The following is a 23,971-nucleotide window of genomic DNA, read 5'->3' as shown; positions in this document are numbered from 1 at the left end:
TGCAGGGTTGGAGAACTCCTTTATGATGGTGAAGAGTTCCTTGCTGCAGTTTGTGCTGGCTTTTGTGCGGTTTACTAGGGTACTCTTCTTTGTATCTTTCAGGAGGCAGTGGTAGTGGTTGAGTGCTGTCCTCATGGAGGCATGGTCTCCTGTCTCATTGTTGGTGCTCTTTTTCCTCTCTAGTGGCCCACAGTTGGTTTTGGTGGATTTCTACTCTGTGGTGAACCAGCTGGCTCTGCTGGCAGGCCTTTGGATTTGCTTGGCTTGGCGGGGGTGATTGTGTTGGCGTATTCAGTGATCTATTGGGAAACATTCTTTGCAGCCTGTTTTGTGTTGGATGGTGTGTCTGAGAGGTGGGAGTTGAGAGTATTGTCTTCTGATATCTTTTTCCATTTTCTGCACATGGAGCTGGGGGATACGGTGCCAGTGTTGGTAGGTCCTGAGAAGGTGAAGTGGACACTGTATTGGTCAGTCCAGGTGAGCAGAGAGAGGTGGTTATACCTGGCTCTGTCGCATGACGTGAAGATGAGGTTGAGTGCGTGTCCTGCCATTGGGGTAATGTCGGTGACAAGTTGCTTGCAACCAATGTTGCTCATGCTTTCCAGGGGGTCGGTTGTGTTGGTGTCACTGGGGTCGTCGAGGTGGAAGTTAAGATCTCCTAGGAAGATATAGTGCTCTAAGTTGATGGTAATAGGGACAATGAGGTCAGGGATGGTGTTGTAGAAGCTGGAGTGAGGTCATGATGGTCTGTAGGCAAGGGTGCTTCTGATGGTGCTTTTGCCGTGGGGTTGGAAGTTGAGATGCTCCATTATCTGTGTTGATTCGTCTCAGGAGGTTGTCCTTGTAGATGATGGCAATTCCACCTCAATGATTGTTGGTTCAGTCATGGTGAGTTATTGTGTAGCCTCCAGGTGTGGCGATGGAGATATCCGGTGTAAAGGCGGGGTTGAGCCAGGTCTCAGTGAGTAAGATGATGTCCTTGTGAGGGATGAGATTGTGTCCCAGATCTCTGAGGCATGTTTGCTGAGTGATTGTGCATTAAGTAGGATTCACAGGAGTTGTACTGTGATGGTCTCGGTCAACGAGGTGGAAGCAGTCATATTTGCGGTGTCTCTGGATTTGTTGGTTGCTCCGGTGTTGCAGGAGAAGGGGCAGCAGTAGAGATGCAATGCAGCAGTTGTTGTTGCACAGTCTGGGGTCCAGCACTCGGAGCTCTGCAGCAGAGTATTTTTTGGGTGGCAGGGGAGCCAAGGTTCCTGGTAGTGTGCGCAGTCCAGATGCGGACGGGCGCAGATGGCCATGCCTTTAGAGCGCCAGCGGTGCGCACATGCTGCAACCTTCATTAAGTAGGTAATGGGAGGGTTTCTGGGAGGCCGTTGGCAGGGCAGGTGGGAAGTAGAAGGGAGAAACGTCAGGAAGCGTGCAGGCAAAATAAGGTTCAAAAACAGAAAGTAAGCAAGGCACCAAATAGTGCTGCGAGGGAAGCAGACTTGAGGACCTGCCTAATGGGGTCGAGCTGCAACTTTGATTAAGTATGTCCTGGCAGGTGGGAGGTGGGCACCAGGTAGAAGAAACAGTAGGAAACATGCACGCGAATCAAGGAACGAAAACAAAAAGTAAGCAAGGAACCAGATATCAATATAAAATAGACAAAAAGACAACTACCAAATAACAAAATGTACATGAGCAAAATACTGGCAGCGACAGTCAGTGCCAGCAAGAGCAGTGAGGGGAGCAGGCACAAGGAGCTGCTCATTGGGAGGCTTTAGGTCTTAGAATTGCTGCCCATCTGCAACTCTTGGTATGTCCCACATAGTAACCTCTATCATAGCCAATTCTATCACCAAAGGAGGATTTATTACCCAGAAGATGAGTCTTATGCAGTATTAGCACCGCAGTTGCATGGCACTTGGGAAACCTGAGGACTGCTCCCCTCTTAATACAGTTATTTAACTCATTACCATTCCAGATAATTATGGAAAGATATGCATAATTTTAACTGAAACAATAACGCCAAATTAAGTAAAAATTCAATGCAATATGAATGACCCCCTTTGGAGTCAAAAATTGTGTTAGGATACATTGTTGCTGGCTTGACAAGTAGGCGGGGTAAAATAAGTATAGGCAGCCCTACCCGACTGCCTACACATGAGGTTTAAGCCGAGAGCTCACCCCCAGGGTGCTTTGTCAGAAAGTCACTTTGAGCATTATCCCCTTCAATTTAGGACCTTCAGGCCAACAGTGATCTGTGGATTGAGCTCGATCCCTGGAATCACTCACTTCCCTGGCAGCTATCCTCGGTTTCCTAGGAGTCTGGAGATCTCTGATTTGTACCACTCTGCTTTCATGAGACCTTCTGCATCTCTCCTGTTTACTCTATCCACTGCTCAGTGGTGCTTTGGGTTCCCACCCAGGCGATTCCATTTGCGGTATTGTATTGTATTTGAGGGTTCTCTGTTTTCTTGACCAGTCCCAGGCAGCTTCAGGGGAGTCAAAAAGAAGGTTTTTGAGTCCAAGAGGACTTTAAGCCTTGCTGGGTATATAATCATCTATTTGAGTCTCCTAGCTCACAGATTGAAGGACTTTCATTACTGTAGCACCTAACGTGTGTAGTGTCGTGTGGGAACATCATAATGCCCTTAATTGGAACTGCAGTGTTTTGGAGACCCGGGCAGCCCTGATACTCACATCTCTGTCTCTATAATTCAGTATCTTAGCAATCAGAAGCTGTTGGGTGGGTCACTCTGGATGATCTTTGCACCAGGGATCTATATGTCGACAGATCCCAAACAGGCATCCGTGAGGTTATCCAAGATGCTAGAAACACCTTTAAATCTAAGCCATCTGCATCTTCAAGGAAGCCTATGAAGCAGAGATTGCTCCCTTGTGCCCTGTTTACGGTGGACTAGGATTTTGGCCAACACCATTTGCCATGATACTGTGGTTTTGAGTGTTTGGACTGTTTTCTCCAATTCAGACATATATCCTTCGACTTTCCCAAATCTCTCCGCCACATTTCGTATGTCCTGGCGGAGCATGGAGACATCTACGACCACTTTGCCACTCTAGAGGCTTGGCTGGCTTGTAGGATGGCACTTGTTTTGGTAGAGGCAGAGAAGCACTGACATGGACCACCATCGTTAGGGGACCCCAGGAGTAAAGATGTTAGGGCAGTGACTTTATTGATCTATGTGCGTACGAGGTGAGAGGCATATCATTTTCCCTGCCCAGATGAACCCTTTTCCCTCAATGTCTCACCTCTGGTCCAGGAAGAATGCTACCCCTCAAGTTTGCTAGGTCAGTGATAGTAGAAGCAGGTCGCTCATCAGACGGGGCTCTTCGATTATGGAAGGCCAATCAAGTGCTGACCTGCAGGCCCTTTGTTTCCTGGAGTCCTCTCGGTGTTCAAATGTCCACTGTTCACCTCCCAGGGCAAAGGCGAGCATCCCTCGCTGGGACCCCAGAACCACTATTCCCACCACAGCTCAAGGGGTCAACGCCACTAGTTATTCTACCAAGTTAATGGCTGATACCTCCCCATTTTGAACAGAGTTTCCCCTGTCCAAATAGACCCCACACCTCTGACAAGGGCTGGCGAGTGTCAAATCACTGATGACATACTCTTAAGATTGGGGCCCCAGTCCGCTTGTTCATCCGATCTCTTGGTTAAGTACAAGCAACACACGCAGCTGGGCGGGTAGGATCCAAATCCCTCCAAAATATAGACTCTGTTGTGGAGTAGTACAGATAGCATTAATGAGGGGTGGAGAGGTCTTCAGGCCCGGGTATAACTTCTAGGTTCCTCTTCTTGAAGTCTCATGATATCACGTTATCCGCCAAAGGGTGAGCAGCATGCACTCGGTGGCCCCCAGTCCAGCATCACATCTGGCAAGGGAAGGGGAGCTTGAATAACCTGGGCAGGACCCAGCCTCCAAGATGTGTGCACCGTGCAAGCATCCCTGCACTAGTCCAGTGCTCCACCAGATATGATGCAGCCCTTTGGGACACAGCCCTGCCGTAATCTGCCGGTTGGGGATCAGGCTTCCGATGAGGGTAGGCCTAGCCAAATTCCCTTAGGCCAAGAGTCCCTCCCCAGCCTGCCTCTTGGTTTAAGTCTACTTTGGCTGGGTGGGCTCGTCTCTGGGGGAGGTGGTGGTGGCGGGTTGCTTCGGTTGGCCACGCTAAAGGTCTCTGTGCACCATCAACTAAGTGGGACCATTGACATTCTCCGGCACCGCCACTCGGCTTGCCACATTGCTGGTCTTTGCCCACCCATATCTGGAGTTTGACAAGGACACTCCCAACCTCTCAGTCTCCGGCTGATGGTGCCCTCAGGAACGGTTACTGGTGCCATGTAGCAATAGGGTTGAGCTCCCTACCACTCCTCCTCACTTCAGAAAACTTTCCAGCCAGTCCGCTCTTACAGGGAGCCAGAGACTGTTATCCTGTTTGGGCTTATGGATCTGGTCACAGGGCAGACAACCACTGCAGCAGCCTGCTCCTTGTAAAATCTTCCCTGGAGATCAACTCAGGGGTATCTTTAAAGCTCCTGTATCGTGTTTGGGGGCTATAAAGTAACCCCATGTTTTACTATGGAATAGCCAGTCCTGCTACTGTGAAAATAGCTTTTGTGGCCTTTTCACTGTAAGGATATGTTTAACATTAAATTTCTACATGTCCTAATTTTAAGTCCCATGCACCGTGCCTTATGGGCAGTAAGGCCTAAATAAAGGTGGCTTGTACATATTTGACATGGCAAAAAGGATTATTTTGACAGGTCAACTTTGCAGTTTAAAACTGTGCGTGAACATCACCAGCGTTTCTGGGTCAAAAAAGGGGGAAATGAAGGACGGGTCTGTCCCTCACGTAACAGGAGACGCACATCACCCGATGTACCTCTAGACCGCCATTGTTGCCTTGATATTTCATTACCGATACCCTGTCTTTCTACATACAGCCCTGTAGAGTCACAATTGTACATGTTGTGACGAAACATGTGTCGGCTGGTAGAATATAATTTGTACTGATCTGGATTGATTTATAAATCCCTTTGCTGAAACTTCCAAGGCCTCGACCGTCATTTTACACAAGTTCATGTGTTGATATTTGTTTTTTACAACAAAACCAATTACATAGAAATGTGTGCACAAGAATTTTTCTTCATTTGTACGTGTGGACTCTTATCCACACAAGCGCAGGGGTTGTTTTACTTGGGTTTGTCCTCCCCTGACCTGTTTGCATCCTATACTCAGTATTTATAAATATATATCTTAAACACACACAAGCAAGCGTGCCAACACTTCCTGTGCATAAATCTAAACCCTTCGCTGACATATTACCACCTACTTGAAGCAGGTGATAAAAAGCAAATGTTTGCAACCGCAATTGCGGTCACAAAACATTCATACATACCGATGTGTTTCGAGATTAGGAAGGGACGCCCTAAACACGCCCCTTCCTAATGCCAAATCGCAAACCTATGTTGTGATTTGGTAACTGGTTACCGAATTGCAAAATTAGGTTTGCTACATCGGAAAAGCAATTTTTGCGTTCGCAAACGGGCAGATTCTGAGAATCTGCCTGTTTGCTAATGCAAAGAGGCTTGATACATCTTGCCCATAGTTTCCATTTCAATCTGCACATCAAGCAGTCGTGTAAAGCCCTGTGGATTTAACCCTACAATAAATGCACCCTCACAAGTTATGGGCAGGAAAAGTTTTCATTGCTCTACTATTGAGAATGCATAGGTTTATCATAGCCTAAATGTTGTTTCCTTCTCAGACAGCCTGCTTGCTGCCAGCACTTGATTGCGGTGCAGTGAATCAGCAAAAAAATACCCTAACTTGAACCGACTGGGAAAAAGAAACATGTGATCAGCGGCAGGGTTGATATATGCAAAAATACCACAAAAAAGTAAAGAATTAACTGGAAGGCTCGGTTATGTTTCAACCCAGCGTGACTAGACACGGCTGCCCACTGTCCCCTTCTCCTTGCAGTCTTGCAATAGAAGCATTCATTAATAAGATGAAGAAAAACATGTAACAACGGGCATCGAGCGCGGACTTGCTTCCTTGCAAATGATATATGGTTCTGTTATAACATGTTACCTTACTACACGGAGTTTATCACAGTTACTCGGATGCCAGTTTATTTAGAAAAAACTATAAGACTTTGAATTGCTTTCTCTGATTAAACAGGAGCAAAAGATTCGCCCCGAAGACAAGGGCACAATGTGAAAATGTTGTGTGGCACAGCTCCAACTAGCAGTACCATGGAGAACACCATATGCCCACCAGAGAAGCTGTTGTCATGAGCTAACGCTCCCTTCTTCCCCCAAATGTGGGAGCCCTAGTACTTGTCGCACCACCCTAGAAGCTACACTTACCAAGCGTGGCAGTGGTGGCGTGGAGGCTGTGCAGAAGGGCATCTAAAGAGGTACACGCAGGGTAATGATACACAGCAGACCCCTCGTTATGGCTGCACAGACACTTTTCCAAAACCGACAAACCGATAAACATGACACTATAGCCATCATCACGTGTGGGGTTACTTATTTTGTGGGAAAAGATTTCCAACTTTCACTGTAGTCAGGTGAGAATTCCCCATCTTATCAGAGAAATTCCTACGTACAGGTGGTTGATAAATGCAGTGAACAGGATCTAGGGACCTTCTGTAGTGGAACTTGAAGAAACTATGGGGCATATTATCAAGCCTAGGCGATAAAATTATCGCCGCTTTATCGGCAGGAAACTGCTGATAAAGTGGCGATAATAGGCTTGATAATATGCTCTATGGAATTCCAATCGAAGCTTATGTTAGATGTCCCTCACATTTAACATGAGCTTCGATTGGAATTCCATAGATCATATTATCAAGCCCATTCTCGCCACTTTATCGGCAGTTTCCTGCCGATAAAGCGGCGATAATTTTATCTCCCAGGCTTGATAATATGCCCCTATGGGACATATTATCAAGGGCCTTATCGACGCTTTAGCGGGACTTTTTCCCGCTAAAGCTGAGATAATTTAATCGCCCTATTAGCAAGCTGTCGCTAACAGTTAGCGACAGTTTGTAGGCAATAGCGAGCGGTTTGGGGCCCGCTTTGCATGTCAGCGATATTTATCGGTAATGACATGCAAAGTGGGCGTACCCAACCTGTTAGGGACTGAAAGCAGTTGCTACATCGATATCGCCTATTATCAACGCAGGCACAGCGATGAAAAACTTTGTGCTAAGCGCAAATATCGCCAAACACTAACGCCTGCTCAGAACACTTCTTAACCTGTATATCCAATGGGAGTTGGATATTTAGGTTAAGACCCTATTGGTGTTAATGCCTGAATATCGCTGGATTTCCAGCGATATTCACACATTGAGCCGTTATCACCAGATATTTTATCGCATTTGAGATAAACGTTGCTAATAGCACGTTATCTCTGTGATAAAATCCGGCGATGCGCGGCGATAAAAAAAATATCGCTAAGCTCATTTAGCGATAAATATCGCTAGTAGTTGATAATATGCCCCTATTGTTTTTAAGAAGGTTCCTAAACTTAGCATGGGCGAGAAGAATGTGTTTACCCTCCACTAGGCTCCACGCACCAGAATGGGAGCCCGAGGGCAAGCTAAAGATGAATGGCAGCGGGGTCCGGCTCTGGAGAGGGTAAGCGAGATCTGTGGTGGAATGTGTGGGAACACAAAACATGGGGCTCAGTGGCACTCCATGCATTGGCAGTGTTGCACAGGTCAGTCACCCCAGTGCGGTGACAGAGCTGCACTCACGAAGCCACCTCCCCCTCACCTGTAGTCTGAGACTGAATGCAGGTGCACCAGCCCTGGAATAGGGCAGTCAGTGCACAGAATAGCAGCAGTGACTGGAGGAACTGGCCTGAAGATGAAACCAGAACCCGGCGTGTTTATGGGTCTGTGCTTTAAAAGGAACAACTGAGTGAATTCTCCATTTTACACCTTTTTTGGCTAATAAATGGCTCCCCACGACCTGGAAATAGCTTAACCCGAGGCCCCAGTGCCAAAGATTACTGTCGTATGGTGGCAAATGAGCGACTGATGAACTGACAGTCCTGGGCGATTGCTATATCTTGGCGAATGCAAGTATCTCAACAGACCACTGAAAACAATGACCAGCACAATGCTACACCCCACATACAATATTCATATGTTTAAATACTGCAATACATACCACACCACCACCCCTTCTATACTCTGTATATAATAACAATTACTATTACCTTGTATTTTGGTACTCAGATTACCAACCTTGGAAGAACGAAAGGCTGAGTTGGCATTGCTAGAATTGAGTCTCGAGACTGTAGAGCTTCATGCTTGTTAGAGGAGAGTGTTTAACTCACCCAGATGGACGCCTGCAACACACTGCAGAGTGTCCAGCTGGTTCCCCGAGGATTCTACATAACAGCTTTAATGGAGGTAGGATCCGGGGCTATGATCCAAGTACAGGGAGAACACCCACATGTGTGCCATCCTCTGAAACAAGAGTAAGGGTTCACACGGAGCTTAAAAAGAGACAAAAAAGTGGCAACCAAAAAATGTAAGGATATGAAAAAGGAACATATAGGAAAACAGAGTTTCGATTTCAGGCTGACTTTTGTATGGTGTCGTTCGACTTTTTCGAATCTGATTGTATATGGCAAGGGAATAATGCTACCACGCTACTGTGGAAATACTTCCTTTTATGTCTAAAACTAAATTAAGCCTAGGCGTATCCTTTAATTCCCTGACGTGGTTCCAGCTCTCTCTCTGCTACATTTGCCATGGTCCCTTGGCGATGCTGCCAGTCCAGTGGCAGGCAAGTGTGAGTCCAATGGGGATGATCACATTTACTGACATTCCATGAATCACCCGGCTGCAAATAGCAATGAAAGGTCCTCGTGAACCGCAGAGCATCAACAGAACCTCACATGCACCCTGTAGCCACCCCCCCCCCCCCCGTCTTCATGGAAAGAGGAAAACAGACTCATTAAAAAATGCAGGCTTGTGTCAAGCTTGAACAGGTTTTTTGACTGATTCATATACTGTACTAGGATTTTGACTTAAAAGCTTAACTATTAATGAATTGGCATAAAACAAACAAACTTGCTTCTTCTTCCCTGAACTCTGCTTTACCAGCTCTACTTAGCTGGGTAGGCGAACATGGAGCTTCAGTGGTGTCTACAAGCAGAGCATGCCACGGATGGGCTGACAGGCTGAAGGCAGAGGGCGAGACAAAAATGTCGTAGAAACTTTGTTGATGAACTGAGGTACATGTTTTAATGTTAATATTATCGAGATTAGGGAGATTGAGGCTTCCACAAAATTATCACAAAGAGGCCTAGACACTAGTAAATTGAATGGCGTTATCAATAAAATATCTCTATAGAAAACCAGTATTTTAATAAAAATGAAAACTGAGACAGAAAAAAACAGCCACACTCAGAATCAGCAGGGGGGTTATATCAGAGGAAATTTAAACGTAAGCTTAATAGAATATAGGTTTGGTTGAAAAATGATTTTGTATAGACTGAAGGCTTCTGAGCTACAAAATACGAAACATTGATTAGAAATGTGTAGAGTGCTAAAACAAAACAGTTAGGGGTAACTGCCTTAACTTCCCAGGGGATGCTCCCCGGGGAAGTATACGCATAGAAGAAAACATCATAAAATATGAAGACGATAAAGAGAACACAAAATTATATGTAAGCGACTATTTACTTCAGGAGATGGAAGGGAGTTTACTAAAGCTACATTCTATTCCCAATTGATCATCGCCAGAAATTGTGAGGCAGCTGAAAAAGCCAGGATTTTAGTCCTTGTAATGGGAACAGATGAAATACTTGTGATGGAAGATCAGAACAAATAAGAATCCTCAACATCGAAGGACTGAGACCCATTTAGGTATAACGTAGTTCGCAATATGTGTAGCCAAAAATGAAAGGCCTCCTTTTAGAATCCCTTACTTGTTACACCTTAGATTGTCCACTGTGCATGGTAATGTGAATAGTCAATTTACTGAAAAGCAAAAAATGCACTTTTTGAAAAAACACAAACACACACCTTTAAATGGAAAGCATTATACCTCGCACTGCTCCGCTATTGTTGATAGGTACGGGTTACCCTTAATACAGATTGTTTAGAATTGTTTATCCAACAATATATCATTCTACTTACGGAAACGTGGTAAAGAAAAGATTATGATTGAGATGGATTCATGCATTTGAGCAAATATGCAACTACTTAAAAGAGGGATGGACTCTCTGGCAGCCAAGCTATGTTGCTTCCTAACAAATTATATGAAAATGCTAGCTTTATGGCAATAGAGTGTCTATGGACAATGACTATACTGATCGAATTTGAAGATTCTCAGTCATATTTCAGCTAGATTGTTATGTTAAATATTAACAAAATGCAGAGACATTATTTTGATTCAGAACTGCCAGGTCTGTAATCTGATCTTTTAATTCTGTAGGATAAACTATAAGGGGCTTAAGGATAATTGGCTGTTATTTACATGTAATATTAGCTCTCCAAGAATTAGATGATATGACTGGTGAATTGATACATACTCTGGGTATAGGTCTTGGTATCAAAGCTCCTTTAAGGCAATTGTGTGGGTCGAATAGATGAACCTTTTTGTGAATTACACTTGATCCATGTACATGTCCAATTTCCTTAGGATAATCGGCACCAAAAGCGTTTTAATATTGTAATGCCAAATAATCAATTGACTATAACAGTTTATCTCCAGAATTTGTTTGACTAATATTTCTGTTTAGAAGATTATGATTCCAGTGACCATCTATGTCTAAATTTATATATTGAAATTCTTGTGCAGAATTGTATCATGCATATCGCTGATTTTGAAGATTGAATATCTTAATCATCTCTGAACAAGACACTCATGAAATTAACTACTCTTCAAAATTAAATTAAACATTATTTTGTGCTGGACCTGGGCATTGATAATGCAGGTTGCAAATTGTCTTGAAATTAAACCTAAGGTATTGAAAAGAAGACTTGTGTCTCAATGTAAACATCTTCCTAAAAATCCCTAGTTTGACAAGGAATGTAAATCACTTAAAAGACAGTGAAATATTGCAGTACAGGCCTAAGACAGGTGGGGACCAATAAAAATGTTCTGCCGCTCAAGGAAAAAGACAAAATATATCATTAAGTCATGGGAGATAAACGAGTTTTTCGAACTAATAATGGGAGGATATACTGAATGTAATTTGACCATTTTAATTCTCATTTAAATGGTTTGATTTTCTCTCAATGGAATATGATGTCTCTAGTTTACCAGCTCGAGTTAATCAATCAATCATTCATGAGGTTTGCTGAAATCAATTAGTATTGATTTAATTCTAATTCTAACTACAGTCACAGGCCCAGACTGTATGTTAGCGTATATATGTGGAATAACTTGTGATCGGTAGGCCAGAATACTCTATTACCTAATTATTGTAAATTGGAACATTTTCCTTTCATGGAAGAGGGAAGAAGTTAAACCCTTCTTCAAAAAGAGGACAGAATAATCCTGTGTGCTACAGAATTTAATCGCTCAAGGATATGTCCTCAAACAGTACAAAAGGTGTCTAAATGATTGCTTTATGGAAAACATTATTCCAATGGAAGAGAGAGGCTTTAAACCCCCCCAGTCAACCATGAATCATTCTTGTGTGATGTGGATGCTGCCAGACAATCATTGGCGCTGAAGGAATTTTATTTCAGTTACTTTGTCAATTTTAAAGTGGCATTTTGCTCACATGACTGGTCTTGCTTGTGTTGTAAATTAGAGAGATGAAATATCCCATGAGGTTTACTATCAATCATCCAGTTATTGCACTCATAAAATCATTTCTGGGTGGAAATAGCGTTTAGATAAATGAGAGAGACCCCTTTAAACAACCAGGGGATTGGGGTACTTTGAAACAGTACAAAAAGGAAGGAATCCCTTGGTGGACCAGACTTTCTTACACTACTCTATGTACTCTTCACATCAAACGTAGCCCATGTATTAGAATAACCCTCTAATGTTAACACCATAGATTGCAAGATAACTAGTTCATACAAATTCTTTATTTCTTGGTTAAAAACAACATCTTAAGCAGTACACCAATCAATCTTAAAAATACATTGTCATGAAAAACATATACTTTTATTCCGAATTTGTGTACACCTCAGTTACATACATCTGATAAAAATACTATGTTCCTAAAGACAGGTTTTTTAATTAAATATACAAAACAGTTTGCCAAAACTCAAAACTCATAGACCTCAACACAACAAAAAGAGAGACAGAAAGACAGACACGATTTTTTGTCATAAAACCACACATCAGGGTTAGAGATACTTCTTGGCCTTTCCTAGATATGCTCAAACATTCATAGCTACAGAATCAGCTGTTTTCCTTAATTGTGTGTACTAGGGCGTCAACGCTTTTCGATGGTTTTAAAATTGATAAGCCATCTTTATCAAGACCTTTGTATATGTCTCTCTGGTGAAGGGCACTGGTTGGTTGCCACTTTCATTTGTTTCCTGTTGACAAATACAATCAAATAAAAGTTTTTAGAGGATTAGCTAACATTATCTCATTCTATATGTTTTTATATAAAAATTTGTTTTATACAACTTTCGAATTTTTTTATATAAAAGCATTTTTTTGTACATTATTGCGACTTCACATTTACTAGAGTGTAGAGAATTCTATGCATTTTCTTGCTAGACAAAATGGTGTACTCGAGTATCTACTGCAACTTATCTAGGTATACTTTTCTCACTTCTTGGCTCCACATTAAACACCATTCTCTTTGTACCCTATAGTCACAACCTTTTATTTCTATCATTCTAATAAATGCGCTGTTACCCTTGATATCTCTAATCCACCCTTACCCCCATTAACTCCAGACCCCTTCCCAGATGTCTTCTCTATCATTGAGATCAGGTTTGTGAAAGAATGAAAGAAAGAAGGGTATGGAGGGGGAGAGTGGCCCGTGGTCTTAAACACCATTTGGTTGTTAACACCTTCAATGCTACAGCAATTCATCCCGGATGCTGCACTTTCTTGAATCCCATTGTTCATGACGAGCTCACCTTGTCATGAGCACACGAGCAGTGTACTGCATGACGAGCTGAGCTCGTCATGAGCATGGAAGGGGTTAATACTCCATCTGTCCTCTAATAGTCACATATTAAAAGAATTGTGGTTAGTTTACCTTATTTCATGTTAGGGACTGTTATCATCATTCTCCCTGATTCCATTTGTTTATTAACCATACGAGTTTCCTAAAAAATTTATTTATTTCCATTATTCATCTGTTGTTATTTCTCTGGGGGTAGGCTCACTTCTATTTTTATAATATACGGAGTCATTACCTTTATATCAGAGCTAAAGTCTCCCCTTCTGCAGAAATGTTGCTTTTATTGTGAATAATCCTTTAAAATCATTTAAAATTCGGCTTGCATCTGGAAAAACACATGTTGTAATGCTATTACTTAATATGCAGATCAGCATTCTTAGTGTATTATGACAGCAAGTAGCCACTATATACCTACTTCACTTTAATGAAGGTAAGGGGTAATGGTGGATTAGAGATATCAAGGGTAACAGCCCATTTATTAGAATGATAGAAATACAAGGTTGTAACTGCAACAAATGTTGGATGGAATGGTGATTGATTCAAACATTCTCCATTCCACAAATGCTACAAAATAAAACAGGTAATTTGAAAGTACACTGTAACAAATGATTGTACTACTGTGATGAATGTGTTTACGCACTAGTGAGAAGCAATGGCAGACATTTCTGGTCACAGAGTGGCTGTATTATAACAAGGATAATTCACTTGAGAGTTAGAATTTGTGAATTCCTCCCAGACAGTCACATAGAGCAGGGATTAGGTATGCCTCAATGGGCCATCAACCTACAGAATGGTGGGGCAAAGTTGAGCACAGTCCGACTTACACCTGAATAACTTGTGCTCTGTCTTCACACAAAGGGCTTGATGACGTGTATTGTCACTGCAGCCAGCTTGGGGCCTGGACAAAGGCATCAGGAAATTCCATGCACTTCAAATAACCTTTGCAGAAGCTTCTCTCATCTTCCAGAAGAAGGGCACCAGGGTATAAAAATAAGACCTTCAGACCCACTCTTCAGTTCACTACTACACCTGTGGAAGGACTCTCAGAGTACTGCCTGCAGCTGCTATATCTGGAAGGACTGTTTTGCTGCCTGTAGCCTGCCTCAAACCCTCAGATGCCAACCTGGCAGTTGAGCCCTGCATCTTAATCTGCACCCAAGTCTGCCAGAAGTGACTCCAAAGGCTAGTTTGCTGACCTCCTGTTTAGACCCACAGGGACATAACCCGCACCTGGACCCACCGTGTGTGAGTCCTGGACCCTTGATTGTGGTGCTAAAGGTACCCAGATGGCCGAAAAACAAAACTAAGGACTTAGGGCATGCTTTAGATCTTGGCGGAACCACGACAGAGAGGGCTTTTTTGACAATCTTCCCGCCTGGCTACCTGTAAGTCCACCTGTCTGATTTAGATGCTAGAGTTCAATGGGTGAGAAGGCCACAATCAGTCCCGCCTACTCTGCCAGGACTTCACTTCCTGCCCTTCGGTAGGGTGGGACGCAGCATGTGGCAGCAGGACTACAGGCAGGTTTCCTGCCATCTGTATTTGGCCCTGGCTTGTTTCAAAGGGAATTTTGACAGGAATCCCTCCTACTCCGAGTCGGCGGAAAGGGATGAAAAGGGGTGAGAACTTGCCTTTTTTTCAGGGTACATGCTGAGATTTCCTCCTCTATACCTTTGTCCAGGTCCCCCGTATCCTGGCACGCTTTGACCACGACAGACTGGCCCTTTTGTGCCTGCAGCCTGCCTTGCGTCACATGACAGGACACTGCCAGCCCAACAAGAACTTCCAAATCTGCTTGGCGGGTACATGTGGGCAGGACATCAATGGTAGGCGGTTGCCCAGCACAGAAGACGGCAGCTGCTGCGGTTTTCTGTGTATCATGTTTACATCTAAATAGGGAAGGTGGACTGCCGTCAGCTATGAGTTCTTTCTGAGATCACCGCCATGGTGGGCCTGCATGAAGACAGACAATATTTAAATCAAGCCCTTAGACATATTTTGGCACAAAAGTGGTCTGGGAACTAGGAGGAGGCCAGGGCAAACCTGATCGCCTATCCACCCATGGTGCATCTCTGGTCGGATTGACGGCAGCTTCACCCTCTATATTCTTCTCCTCAGCAGCAAATCCTTTTCAGTGGTCCCTCACCAAAGTGGTATCCGACCTCATGGAACTGTCTTTGGCTACAGTCTTCTGCCTCGCCCTGCTGGAGATTTTTGACTTTGCTTCAGTGACTGAGTCTGAACATAGGAATTTTCACTGCGGCTTCGGCTCGAGGCCATCAATCAACTCAGATTTGTAGAGCAAGACTTATCACCTCAGGGGGTATCCAGGCACTGAGGGTGAGCTCATTAGTCGAACACGCAGGTCTTAAATGCTCTCCTGAAGTCAGCGAGGGCGATGTAGGTCCGGAGGTAGGGGGAAGGTAATTCCAGGATTTGACAGCGAGATAGGAGAACGATCGTCCCCCTCATCGGGCTTGACGGATGCATGGGATGTGTGTGAGGGCTAGATGGGCTGAGCGGAGTTGTCGGGCTGGTGACAGATCATTTGGTGGTTGATGTAGGCTGGTCCTATGTTGTGGAGGGCCTTGAACGTGTGGGTGAGTTGTTTGTAGTGGCATCTCCTCATGGTGGGGAGTCAGTGGAGGTCCCTGAGGTAGGGGGTTATGCTTGACCATCTTGGGATATCCAGTTTTAGTCTGGCTGCTGTGTTTTGGATGGTCTGGAGTTGTTTCAGTAGTTGGGTTACGATTCCAGCATAAAGTGCGTTCCCCTAGTCCAGTCGGCTGGTGATGAGGGCCTATGTTACAGTTTTCCTGGTGCTGGGTGGGATCCACCTGAAAATCTTGTGCATTCGGAGGATGTGGAAACTTGAGGAGGTTTCCAACCTCGGACACCTCCTTGCCCCACTGAACTTTACATTCTCAGACACCTTTTCTCCCAATTTCATCTAAGTCCGAAGGTTATCGCTGACTGGACCAAATTCACTTCTTGTATCCAAACCACGCTCCATCGCGGTCTGCTATATTTTTCGAGTTTGACCCTGTCTTGCACTACTAGATTTCGGCGGTTGGTGCTTTGAACTTTTAGGAGCTCGTTTTCACTCAAAATCTTTAAAATTATTAACTCCGGTTCTACAGATTACAGTTTTGTTATTTTGGTGTCAAATAAGTTATTAAAATGTAATTTATGTTTCTAAAGTGGTTTGGGATTTTTCTTGTGTTGTGTTTTCACTTGAATACAGTGTGTGTGCTGCATGAACACTTTACACATTGCCTCTAAATTAAGCCTGGTTGCTCTTTATGCTAAGCTTCTCAGGATTAAGCACAGGCACATTTTGTGTGTTATTCTGGTGCACCCTGCAAAGGACTTTGGCTGTTGCATGACCAGGGCTAACACCCTTGTCAACCAACAACCCCATTTTCACAGAGAACAAACAGGAGGTCAAGAAAAGCAAATCTTCCTTCCTTAAAAATACAGGATCTATTTCTCCGTAATGAATAACATAATGCATCCACCTTTAAGCAAAGCAAACTACACACAACACACCACTACATTTACAAACATATGGTAAAATGCAACAATGTAAATAGCACGAAGCAACAGTAAAAAATGGTGAATCGATAATCGACAACTACAGAATAGACACACAAAATCACAAAAAAACATAACCATACCAAAGAGTATATTCTCAACCCTACTCAGTATCAGATGGAACGTCTCCAAAAAGTCAATATAAGTCAGATGTGAAAGAATCCTACATTTACTAAAGTATAGCAATCACAGTGATACTACTAAACGTATCCTTCTACGTCTCGTATATACTTGATTGCTTCATTGAAATAACATTCTGGGTTAAGCTATTAAACTTTTCTTCTGCACTGTTATGTCAGATTAGATTTTATTATAGAGAGGTTGTGAACATTTAAATATCAAAGAGCAGACGCTGCTGTAGTAGTTTCCCTGTAAGTAATGTAATGCATAAATATGTTCTACCCTTGTGGCATCTGTCTCCCCTGCTCAAGAATCTCATTTCTTTATCCTAGATGGCCACCCATGTCCGGTTGTCCTCTGGGACTCCTCTTTGTTGCTGACAGATAATGAAACCCAGTCATCAGTCCGAATAGATTGGGCAACTTATCAGCATTTACTGAAGCAGAAATGCTGGCAGAATGGCAAGGTCCCCAAGTCTGAATCAGGGTGCAAGGATATCCATCACTATGAATGGTCCAAGATGGCTCTCTTTGATTTTCTTCTGCAGGTACGTTCATTATGGTGCTGTTTTCTTAACGTCATAAGGTCGGTGTACAAACTTCACACTGAGGACACAACATCGAAAGGACACTCCACTGATGTCACTACATTTATGTAGCGACTACATCGATGAGCACTTATATGACAATAGTAAGCAATGGAGTACAATTAATGAGAGGGTAAATATAGGGCCAGGGAGGTTCGGTATAGGATAGTTGTAAAATACATTAGAATGTTACAGTGATTGTGTAGTAGTCATCAATGTACTGCAAGTCATCGAGCTGTATGTTTATGTAGTTGAAGTAGAACTAGTAACATATGTCTTTCAAGCTCACAGCTCAACTGATGGGGAAGTAGGGTGTGTATATATATTTTGCAGGCCAGCATAAAAGCTCTGTAGTTCAAACAGGTGAGAATTGATTTCCCCAACAATTGCTGTATTATATCTTAGTTTCTGGCGTATGAAGTTATGTGATAATTATAGACCGTTCAAATTGGCAGCAGCACTAACATATCTTACAGAAAGTTAAACAGTAAGTTGATGGGTTCAATCGCTGATTCATTCCTAGCCAGTAATCATTACACGGGGCTGTTTTTCAGGCCACGATGTCTTATCTCAGTGTGTTACTACTGACAACGACCAACTTTACGTACATCAGCCTTGGTTCTGGTACAAGCCCCAACTGCCATGCTAAGTGCTATGTCGTCGAGAATATTAACCACCGCAGAACAGTTTCGGCCTTTTTGGGTCACATCAGCAAGGTGCAGCTTAATTCCCGTGTCACTGCCAGTCCATGATCCACACCAAACCAGGACAGGATTGATTGAATTCACCATTTTGTGAGACAGAAACTGCTTGCATCTGCATTTGTGCGTCAAATGCTATATTGGTCCAGTTGAAATGCACATTTCACCACTGTGTTTAGGTATTCATACAGACAGCTGTAGTTGTAGCTGTCTGCCAGAGCTCATGTCATCAATACACACACACACAAATACAGACTTGGCTATGGATCAGTCCCTTCAGCTATTGGCTTTTTGGTCAGCACCCTTCAGTCATTGCTTGATTGAAGTGTCTATCACTTTTTGATCGGCCCACAGAAATATTTTACAGTTATATCTTTTGCACTTATGATTTGAAAGCATTCCAGTTTGGCATCGCAGTGCAAAATGAACGGGAACTCTGGCATGGCTGTTTTCTATGCAGTCTGCGTTAAGGGCTACTCAATGAATGGCACAAAGTGCCAAATATTTTATTCTCCTATCACATGCAGCAGACTGACAATATGTTTGTGAAACTGGAAATGGGTATTCCTTTCTGAGCCTTAGCTCTTTATATATGGTTGGTGTTAATGGCCTGCTTCAGAAACACGGCATGCCCATCAAATCCACCCACCAAAGCAGTTTGAGCCAGCAACAGGCTTCCTAACAAATGATAGGCTCCTGGAAGGGTCCTCATTCTGATAGGGTGGTGCTCCCCATCCCAGTATTCATTTGGCTGTCGGAGCAATAGTCAGCTGTAATGTGCCCACTGGTAGAGCTCAGGAAGGGGATGAGAGGCTAAGGGAGCAATGGTCCTATCCTAACTATGGTACCTTCCTGCCAGCCCATATCATTCATTTTTGCAGGAAGGGCTTGTCAGTCAACAGGGTCTCTGGGTATATACGCTGTGCTCACTGCAGTCTTCCTAGGTTGTCTACGGTCTGGGTGTTTTTTCGGCTCGTTTGATGTCCTAGCTTTCAACCATGCCAGTGTTGAACCTTTTCTTTGAGTTCTGGAACGTTTCCTTTTAATACTCCATTATGAAATCAAGACTACATGTACCTGAAGGCTATGTGTTAAAAATGGGGACTTTAGTTGGCAGTGGTTTGCACCCTGTTCAAGTAAGGATCCTCACTCTAATCAGGGTAAGGGAGTCACACAGCTAAGATAACTCCTGTTCACCCTCTTGGTAGCTTGGCATGAGCAGTCAGGCTTATCTCAGAGGCAATGCTTAAAGCATTTGTACATATACACTCAGTATCACAGTGAAAATACTACAAAACGAGTCCACACCAGTTTAGAAATATAGCCAATATTTATCTGAATAAAAGAAGACCAAAACCACAAAAATCCAACATACACAAGTTAAAACATCAATTTAAAAAGATTAAGCATGTTTAGTCCATAGAAATCAACGGATTCGTTTCTTTAAGCACAAAGTACCTTGGATGCATCAAAATTCAAAGACGAAACAGGCGCAAGAGTGGTGAGATGCTGGAAAAGCAAAGCAATGCATCAGTTCCTTACTCCTAGGAGAGGTGATGTGTTGGTTCCTTACTGCTATGCAGGGGAAATGATGCATCAGTTCCTTACTGCAGGGGAGGTGATGTGTCAGTTCCTTACTGGAAGAGGAGGTGATGTGTCGTTTTCCCAAAACGCAACCTCGGTTCCTTAGTGCTGGGCAACGTCATTTTCAAAAATCAATGCCCAGGAACGATGCGTCAAAAATCTAGACGTGCTACGTTGATTCCGCAGTGATTAAGCAGGCACTACTTTGAAATTGGAATGGTGTATCATGGACTTCTGTGATGCAGTGTGCAAAACCCAGGCTGTGGTGTTTCTTCTGACATGCTGCGATGGAAAGCTGGGGATGGAGACAGCTTGGTGTGAGGACAAGCACAGCCCTATTCAGGTGTCAATCTAGGCAAGATTCTCACACTCAACCAAGTAACAAATGTGGTCTCAACCTTATCTCAAAATACTTTCTCCTCCCATTGAATATTGTTTTTGCTGCCTCTAACCTTTGGACTGACCCATACACCATTAGAGTTCCTTTTTGGAATATGCAGAATCACATTTGGTACATTGCTGCTTGTTTGTCTTGAATAAAGTGGAGAAACCACAACTGGAATTCATTCTTGTAAATGAATGAATACCCCAGCTGTAAGTAGGTGTTAATGGTTCAATGTTTGTAGCAGCTTAGGTGACAAATGTTGCAGAGTCAAGTATCATTTACCCAAGGGAACCTTTTGGGCTGTTCCCACATCCAGCATATAATGATGTGCAAATATCCTAAGGAACCCAAGTAGCCATCCTCAGGATGTAGTCAAGGAAGCCATTGTGTATTTTATGGGGCTTCCCTTGATGCCCCAAGAAAAAGGTCTTGTGTCAGTCTTTAGCAATATCTGACTCATCAGTATAGGGGAGTGATTCTACCCTTTGCAGGCAGCCTAAATGTGACAGCAAGTGACTCAGGTCCATTCATGGGTTGGGCTACAGTACCCGCAAGTCTCTGAGTCCTTAGGTTTTACCACACACTTGCCCAGACTTGTCGGGTGTGAGAAAACTGGGGCAGGATTCAACTAGACAAAAACAAGTGGTATTCATATCTGATAAATAGGTAGGCAAATGGGGAAGTCATATGGAAAGAAGTGCTGTAATAAGATGCCTAGATGTTTTCCCCATTGCTGGGTTATTATATCGGAATAACCTGGTAATGACGGAGTGATATTGCCCTGTACTGTTAATTCGGGGTGCTGAGTTAACATCCTGAATGTGCTGCGATACTTAGAACTAGCCCGTCATGCTCTTTTTACAATTAAATCATGTTAGAACTGGGGGTCTCTAGTTGGCTGAGGTAGGTACCTTAGTCCAAATTGGGACCCTTGCTACTAAGTCGGAAAGGAAGGACACCTTCTCAGATATCCCCTGCTCACCCCCTCGGTAGCTTGGCACAAGCAGCCAGGCTTATCTCCAAGGAAAATATGTAAAGTATTTGCAACCACACTCTCAGTAACCCAGAGATGACACCACAAATGGGTTCCGCACAAGTTTCATAAAAACAATTATATGTTTATAAAAAAAGATATACGATGAGACCACACAATAAATATCCAACATATGCATATTTGTAATATTTGACCTTGCCGGTTATTAGGCCAGCAAGCCCTGTAGGTTCCTGCAGTATTAATGAGCAGTTCTCGATGATCCAATGCAGTCCTAATGCAATGCTATGCAGTTCATAATGCAAGAATCAGGCACTTCGTAATGTAAAAATAATGCAGTTCGTTATGCAATAATCAGGCAGTTCGTAATGCCAAAATAATGCAATTCGTAATGCAACAATCAGGCATTTCATTATGCAAAAGTAATGCAATGCGTAATGCAACAAACAGGCAGTTCGTAATGCAAAAATAATGCAATGTGTAGTGCAACAATCAGGCAGTTCGTGACATCAACAATAATGTACTCCGGCACCGATCACGGTGCTCTGGACAGTCTCTATGCCACTCTTACTGACTCGCGGTCAGCTACTGCCAAACTATGCCCCCAACACGGGTAGGATGGAAAACAAAGTGCAGCTCTACACTCCAGCCTCGGTACTGTCCCCCCTCGGCAAGTACAGGCCTTGATACGAACTTGAGCGGAGGCTCGCGCTGCAAAGATGGGAAAGGCTGAGAGCGTTTCTCTCTTAGCCTGCACCCGCCCGAGCCGCGACCCACGCACGCTCCCTGAGCATTACCTGGGGGGGTGGTACGATCTCACTCTCCTCCTGTCTCCTCGTTGCGTGGGCCTCCAATGCGACTTCGTTGATCTTGGGCAGTGGAACACGGACCCCCGACATGATGGTTCGAGGTCGCTCCTTGGCAAAAGCAGGATCGGACAGGCGGTGGTGAATCCTCACAGCTCCTCTGGGGATGACGGTTCGGGCCGATGGCAATGACGATCGCAGCACTTCTGGTCATGATGTCGATCAACCCAGAGAACACGACTGCTCCGGGAAAAACCTTCACAGGGCAATTTCTCACAAAGGTCTCAGGCTGCACGAAGCACACGCACACAGCGTCACCGAGACTCACTTGGACTCCGGGTGCACACGATCACAGGAAAATCCTCATTAAGGTCTCAGGCTGCACGAAGCACACACACACACAGCGTCGCTGAAACTCACTTGGACTCTGGGTGCACACGATCACAGGACAATTCTCAGTAAGGTCTTAGGCTGCACGAATCACATGCGCACTTCGTCACTGAGACGCACTTGGACTCAAGGTGCTCACGATCACAGGGCAATTCTTACAAGGGTCTCAGGCTGCAAAATGCACATGCACACAGCGTCGCTGAGACACCCTTGGAAACAATTATGTTCCTGAGTTTCCACAACAGGGAGCCAGCTCTCCCACAGGCCCATGGGGACAAGTTACGTCAGGACACAGCACACAGCAAAGTCCCTTAGCCTCTCCTTGGTTAAATCCGTAAACTGCAGGCCAGCCCTTGAACACACAGCAAGGGTCAGTCCTCTCCTTCAGTCTCTTCAGCTATTTCTTCCTTGGAAGAGAATCCTCTTGACCACAAAGTAGTTTTGATCCTTTTCAGTCTTGACGTTCAGGGGTTTCAGCTCTCATAGTTATACCCCTAAATTGTGTTCAGGGGGCACTGACCCTGTCCAAACCAGTTCCGGGTGTCTCTGCCAGTGACACCTTCTTCCTTTGATAGTGGGGGTCTGGATCCTTAATCCCTCAGCAGGAGATGGAGGCATTGTTTTATGGCAGCAGCCCAGGCGTCTTCACCTCCAGGGGCTACTCCTGCCCCCTACACTCCAGATACAGGTCAGCCAGTTGCTGTCTTACCTCCTCCCCTGGATCAAGACATCCCCCAGAGCCTATCACATTCAAATCAAGACAGTCAATCCACAACCAGGCAGAGACACACAGAATTGTTAGAACACAAAAAAACAGCCACTTCTAAAAGAGTGGTTTCTAAACACACAATGCAAAAACCACCATCACAAAAAGATGTGTTATTAAATTGTGAGTTCAGGCATAAATAACTTCACCTCTCCATCTTAAGCCTATGGGAAGATAGGCTGGAAACATATTACACAGCCTTCCCCATTCTGTCTCATGGGCAAGATGACCTTGTAAAAGTGAAAAACTAAATGGAGAGTATTTCACTGTCAGGACATGGTACACACCTTAGTACATGTACTACCTTTCACATACACTGCACACTGCCCATAGGGGGGTACCTTGGACCTACCACAGGGGTGTCTGATGTGCATAAAAAGGGAAGGGAAGGCCTGGCAAGTGGGTGCACTTGTCAGGACAACATGGCAGTTTAACAAAATGCACGCAGGCACTACAGTGGCAGGTCTGAGTTCTCTCTTTAAGGCTACTTGTGTGGGTGGCACAATTAGTGCTGCAAGCCCACTAGTAGCATTTGTATTACCAGCCCTGGCACACATAGTGCACTTTACTAGGGACTTTACTAGTAAGGCAAACATACCAATCATGGACAACCAATTACCATTACACTTTACACAGGGAGCACTTGCACGTTGACACTGATCAGTAGTGGCAAAGTGCCCAAAGCATCTACGTTGGCAACACTATGTCAGAAAAAAGGTTTAGTGGGAAGGCAAAAAGTTCAGGGAACTTTAGCCAGAAAGGACCAAGTCCAACAAATCATATTCAGGGAAATGGTAATAGCTAATAAGAGCAAATATTGCTCCTTCACTGAACTAGGAGATGGACAAAGTTCTTCAAATGTTTTTAGGCACATTTTAGGTCGAGCAACCCTTTCCT

At 44.0% G+C, this 23,971-nt stretch overlaps 1 protein-coding gene across 1 annotated transcript in view; it reads left to right on the top strand.

Moving 5' to 3' along the window:
• The window catches only part of GASK1B (golgi associated kinase 1B), a 202,381-nt gene that overhangs the window by 75,273 nt on the left and 103,137 nt on the right, over window positions 1-23,971 (top strand). Inside the window, exon 2 of the mRNA XM_086962352.1 lies at window positions 17,198-17,412. Within this exon, the coding sequence (XP_086818478.1) occupies window positions 17,198-17,412 (215 nt within the window). The remainder of the gene's footprint in view (window positions 1-17,197; window positions 17,413-23,971) is intronic.

Source organism: Lissotriton vulgaris, chromosome 3_1 (assembly GCF_964263255.1).
Source record: "Lissotriton vulgaris chromosome 3_1, aLisVul1.2, whole genome shotgun sequence".
Taxonomy (NCBI): Eukaryota; Metazoa; Chordata; class Amphibia; order Caudata; family Salamandridae; genus Lissotriton; species Lissotriton vulgaris.
This window is presented reverse-complemented; position numbering and strand designations above follow the sequence as displayed.